The 6,128-nt window shown below is 39.5% G+C and overlaps 1 protein-coding gene across 3 annotated transcripts in view; it reads right to left on the bottom strand.

Moving 5' to 3' along the window:
* Window positions 1-6,128, bottom strand: part of LOC107037412 (RNA binding protein fox-1 homolog 2) — an 84,412-nt gene that overhangs the window by 27,469 nt on the left and 50,815 nt on the right. For all 3 annotated transcript variants that reach the window (XM_015255958.1, XM_015255959.1, XM_015255960.1), the window contains one exon: window positions 1,696-1,750. In XM_015255958.1, coding sequence (XP_015111444.1) covers window positions 1,696-1,750 — 55 coding nt within the window. The remainder of the gene's footprint in view (window positions 1-1,695; window positions 1,751-6,128) is intronic.

The raw sequence follows: 6,128 nt of genomic DNA, 5'->3' as shown, positions 1-6,128 counted from the left end.
GGGGGGGGGGGGGGGGGGGGGGGGTGAGAGAGGGTCGGCAGGGAGATTTTAGACTGAGGGATTTTGATGGATGCACCAGTTTAATGGTCAGCGGGGTGAGTCGATCGGTGAGAATGCGGTCGTATGAATTTGGTTATAATTAGAGACTAGAGAAGGCTATGTGCACTGTATCATGGTTCAACTCGTGTGTTGGGGAGCCAAGTGCACAGGAGAATATGCTCGTTATACCTCTGAGGCGTGAGTTTTCATTGGGGAGTTGGAGGGGAGGGGCAGGATGGGGCAGGGGGAGAGGGGCTATTAGTATGGCAATGGGCTTTTTGGGCAGTGCCGTTGGGAAACGCTTGGCAGGGACGATCATTATTGTCACACGCTTCACGAAGGATATTTATAACGTTCAGAGTCAATTAAACGTGGTATATCATCGTTTTGCACTAATTGCTCGGCTTGAGGATGCTCCGAATTTTTTTTTTTCGAAATTTCTGGGGCTCCAAGCAGGTGGATATTTATAGAGAGCGAGAGAGGGATTTCGATGACATTTATCGGGGAATTAATTGAGGATTTATTGGAATTGCTTAATTTGGGGAATTTTGCGGAATGAAAATAGTTTTGTAAAAATTTTTCGGATGTTTGAGACTGATGATGCTAATTTTATTTTTTTTTAATGGAGCAATATTTTTCGAATTTCACTCGGACAATTCCATGATTTTTACGGATTACTATGAAGTTTTCCGCTGTTGTTCATTTTTTTTTCTAATGAAATGATTTCTATCTTTTGGGCAAACGATGCGATTGAGATGAGTCACAACTCATTTCAAAGATTGAAAAAATATCTTCAAAATGACGTCAGCTTTTTTGAATTCCACTCTACCAATTCCGAGATCTCCCCCCCTAAAACCGAAAACTTTCTCCTTCTCAAATCGAAAATTCTGATCAGACGATTCAAATAATTCTAGAAAAAAATCAAGAGTCATAATCGCAAATCAAATATGTTTCAAGAACCCGTGAGATAATTTCGAGAGCTTTGAATCACGCAAAATAATGAATATCATAAATGATATTTCTGGAAATGCTCGGAAGAGAGGAAAAACGAGTGAATCACGCTCTAATGCGGAAGTTTGAGAGAATGAAAGATGGGTAAGAGTAATAGTAGTCTACAGTGGGGGGAGTGAGGGGGTGAGAGGTGTGGGAGGGGTGGCGTACGACGCGCAGCTGGCACCGTAATCCGGATTAAGTCAGCGTTCAAATGCCGACACAATTAAAACGAGATTAGACTGGGATTAGCGAGGTGGTCGATCTCCCCCTGCGTCACCCCACGCACGGGTCGCGTTACAAATCGACGACCAGGGGGGTGTGTCTGTGAACACTGGGACAATTTTTAATTACTGATGAGGTGGAGAGCCCTAATGTACTCTTAATTAAAAAGAAATTATCGAGGTTTTCAGGATTAATAACAATTTTGTATTGATTTTGACTCTTGTTTTTTGGAAATATCTCGGGAGGGAGTGGTTTTGAGGGGAAATGAGAGAAGACATTTTTTGCAGAGAATTCAATTTCCCAGAAAAAAGTTCTAGGGTGTTGATTTGGTATCTCGAACGCATTCCGAGATATTTAGAAAAAACTGATGGGAAAATTCAGTGATTTTGAATTTTTAATTTTGACGCGTTCCGTAAATTTATTAATTTATGGGGTACTTACCGTTGGGCACTGTTGGTGGCTTTTTCGTCTGCACTCGAGCTGTTGCGTTGTTCACCTGTGAATGATCACAAACGAATTAATTAGTCAAAAATCCAAATGTTTGCGTTGTGATGAAGATTCGTAAAAACGTTTTTTAATGCGAAAAATTGTTATTTTTCGTCCGTTTTTTATTGCATTATTTTTGAAAACCCATTTACAAATCTTGTCATGTATCGAATGAACTCAGAATCACGTGCATTCACAAGATAATCAACTTTATGAATCTCGAAAACTAGAAAACGACGATTAAATCGTTTATTTTTTCAAATTAATTCACGTAATTTTGAGTTTTCAGAGGAAAACACCTGAGGAAATTATTGTAGCTTAACTTAAACATCACAAGCCTCGTCTCAGGATGAAAAAAAGTCGAGAAAAGTAATCCATGAATTTAAAAAAATTACAACTCGAATATATTCCAATTTTATAATTTTTCTGAATGAAATTCTTGAGACGAAACGTGAGGAATTGGTAAAAAATACAATTATAATCCATTTTTTCATCATAAATGAGCATCTCCCAGTGTCTCAAAGCAGTCCTTTCTCCGGATAAAATTTTTTTTATTTTTTGTGGTTGAGAATTTTTCCCTGATTATTCTCAGCGAACGTAATTTTATTAAATTGGCCGTTGGGTCGTGACCCCTCTTAAGAACTCGCAATTAAGAGGGTCATAACCTAAATTCGATTAATCTCAAAGTGACTATCGATTCTCATTGGAGTACTGATGGGGACAATGGGATATGCTCGCACACGAGTATTAAAATAATTACTAAAATTACTATAGATCTTGGATCAATGGCACTCGCTTCATTGCCCGACTGGAGAGGCACTCTATTCCCTTGGGTAATTGCACCCCTTGAACGTCACTACTTCAACAATTTTTTAAATCATTCCGAGTCATTTGGAGTCATCAGGGCTCGAGAACTATTCCATGTTGCTGATACGGGAGAGTGGGGCAAAATGGCATGTGAGAAAAACCGAATTTTGAGAAAAATTGAGGATTTTTTTGTTTTGAGTTGGAGGTCAAACGGCCCTTACGACGATTTGACCCTTAACACGAGACGTCCGTAAGGGCCGTTCGACCCTTACGACCGAAAATATGTTTCCTGATTTTTTTTGTTCGAGTTGAAGGTCAAAGGGTTAAAGGGTTAAACGACCCTTGAAGAAGTTGTGAGGTTAAGGGTCAAATGACCCTTTCTGATCCATTTGACCATTAGCCCTGAGCGTTCTTCAAGGTTATTTGACCCTCAAGAGAAGTTGACCTTCAAATGCAAACGTTCTCAAGGGCCGCTTGACCCTCAAAATCACTTGACCCACAACTAGAAACAGAGAAAAAGCTTTTTTCTGTTTTTCGTCGAGGGTCAAATGGTCGTATGAAAGAACCGGGCCTTTCCGGTCACCCTGCCCCAACCCATTTGACCCTCACGACCATTTGACCCTCGAATCGAAACGTCGCAAGGGCCCCTTGACCCTCAACATAATTTGACCCTCAACTAAAAACGAAAAACAAAAGTTTCTTGACTCTTTTCGTTTTTCGTTAAGGGTCAAATGGTCTTGGAGGTCAAACGACCTTCCACAGCGCTTCACGGCTGAGGGTCAAACGACCCTTGAAAAAACTTCCTGAGGTTTCCTAATTAGCCATTTTTCCCGCTTCATTTTGTCCCGCTCTCTTCAACTCAATTTTTTCGCGGAGAATAATTATCTTTAGAGTGCGTCTCACATCCGGCTCTCGTCACGTGCATGTATTACGGGTGAAATTTATCTGCAGAGAAATAATTCGACATTTTTCGTAAAAATAATTCGACAATTTTTCACATTCTTTTCATTTGATAATGACTCTAATTACACTCTTGCAGACAAATTTCAAATGTTATTAATTCTACCGCAGTACTACTAGACTAACCTGAAGTGTCCTCGTACAGTGAATAAATATCCTAATAATTTAACAATGCGAAAATATATTCGGAGACCACCGAAGTATTTCCAATACCCGCGTCGCCCAAAAAATAAAAATAAAATAAAACCCTTGATAAACGAAAAAGTAAAAGAATAAATTTATTTGATCTTGCAATTTTAATTACTAGGCACCTGGGGTACATTTCTGAGAGCGTCTGCATCATCTCCCGGAAATGAAAGGGTTCCGTACGCTTTGTGGGTCACAAGTGCTGGGTGAGAATGAGGTGGGAAAGAGAGAAGTGGGAGAGGTGTATGTGGTATGAGGTTAAAAGAGGGCTCTCTTTTTGCTTGGTGAGTAATTCGACTAACGAACAGTCTGGAGTGGTTGCGGGCTGGGGCAAAATGAAGTACATGAAGAATTGCTCGAATGTGATGGATAATAATCGCATGTACAGACATGTACAATGGAAAATCTACCCGGATATATCAGATATTAATAGAAATGTCGAGTCGGTAAATTGATCTCTACCGGTGGATTTCTCAATTTTTTTTGCGCCCCTCACTCGTCCCAGAAATGCAAAAATAAAAAAAAAATTTTTTTCACCCGGAGCCAAAGTGCCATATTTAGGCTTTTTTCGGGGGGAAAGTCGGCTTTCGCCAAAATCGAATTTTTCCGCCGAGTGAAAGTCGATTCTGTATTTTCTGACCCGCCTAATGCCACTGCGCCTCTCACTTGCCCCAGGAATGCAGAAATAAATTTTTTTTTTTTTTCACCTGGAGCCAAAGGGCCATATTTAAGATCCGATCAATTAGCCTCTCATGTATAGATATTCCAAATTTTTATTTTTTTCCTCATTGAAGTAGTATTGAAGAAAATTGCGAGCTAATAAAAAACATTTGCTAGTTAGTACTTTTTTTAAAATAAATTTTTGAAAAATCACCTCTGAAAAAAAAGGCGTTATCCCCTCTATTTCATTATTTCCAAAAAATTTTATCACCAATAAAAAAATAAAAAAATAAAAATAAACAAATTTTTTCTCCAATCAACGAAAAATCTATGAATTACGGAAACTCATCTGCCGCCACCATTTAAACCCCCTGAAACTCAACTCCAATTTTTTCCCAATCAAAGAAACCCAAAAAAATAAACCGAAAAAACCCTATTATTTTCCGCCCCAACCAGTTGTGGCTTTGCAATCTGCTTGATCATCGTGTTCCCGTGTAAACAAAGGGGCCAACCGCAACGACCGTTGTTTGTCCTAGGGACAACAGTGCGTATCCAAGCCCGAATAAAAACACCAGAACCGGGAAAATAGAAGAAACAAAAACCAGACGAGGAAAATAATTAAAAAAAAAAAACGAAACGTCCAATAAATGAGAATTCAAGGGATGAATAAAAAACAAACGGACAAACTAGTGAATAATTGTGACGTTTATATTTAGGAAACCCTGAGGGGGAATGGGGCAAAATGGAGAGGCGGGTGGAACAATAGCGAATCTTTTTTTTTGAATAATATTTAGGGTAAAAAATATTTTAATTGGCAAGAAAATTCCTAAAAAATTATCTGCCATTTTATATCGACTTTCTCGCGTCTCATAATCATCTGATGAATCTAATTAACGGAGAATTGAGCCAACAAAAATGGACTCGTTGAAAAGTTTGATTGAAACTTGTGGTTGAATGTTTATCAAACCCCTCAAAATCTTGACGGCGCGAAATTTGTTAGTGGGGAAACTTGGATGAAATTTCGTGGGTAAACCGAAAAGAGAAGGGCTGGAGGGTTGAGGAGAGGTGGTGGGATATATGCGGGTCGCAAAATCTGCATTAATTTGACTTGCTAAGCCCGACAAACTCGAGTGGGGTAGGTAGTTGGGAAACGGCGGGGTCGAGTGGATGGACCAGAAAGTACAGGAGAGAGGGGGGAGGGGGATGCGGTTGGGGGGAGGGGAAAACGATGCACGTACGTTGGTACTTAGTACCGCAGGGGTTGGCCAGAGGTCGTACTCTCGGGTAAGAACTGAGTTAATGATGGAAATAATGAAATTTTCATAACCTTTTGAAATCTCAAGATATTTGGAGGGCCATTATCTCGGCAAATAGTGGATTTAGAGAAAAAAGTCAAAAGAATTTTTTTCTTGGAAATTTAATTTTCTGCAAAAAATGTTCAGCGACATTTTCTTGTAAATCGACTCGTTCTCGAGATAAATGCGGAGATGTGAGAGGAGTGAAAAATGATTGAACTGAGGTGTCTTTTGATTTTGTAAAAAGTTAATTGAGAAAATTTCGCTTGTTGGGGCGGTTTTTCTCTCCAATCTTCCATCGTAGATTGCCCGGGCCGAGGGTCTTAACAACGTGATAAAAGGGAGAACATTCTTTCCATCATTTTTAATGCCGATAAATCCAAAATGATTTACAGCAAACGTTTTTCTCATGGTTATTTAACTCGTGACCTGGACACTAACGGCATTTTACGATTTAACCCACCCTTACGACACCTCTTC

The sequence above is a fragment of the Diachasma alloeum genome, unplaced genomic scaffold (assembly GCF_001412515.2).
Source record: "Diachasma alloeum isolate Michigan unplaced genomic scaffold, Dall2.0 Dall_scaffold_00219, whole genome shotgun sequence".
Taxonomy (NCBI): Eukaryota; Metazoa; Arthropoda; class Insecta; order Hymenoptera; family Braconidae; genus Diachasma; species Diachasma alloeum.
This window is presented reverse-complemented; position numbering and strand designations above follow the sequence as displayed.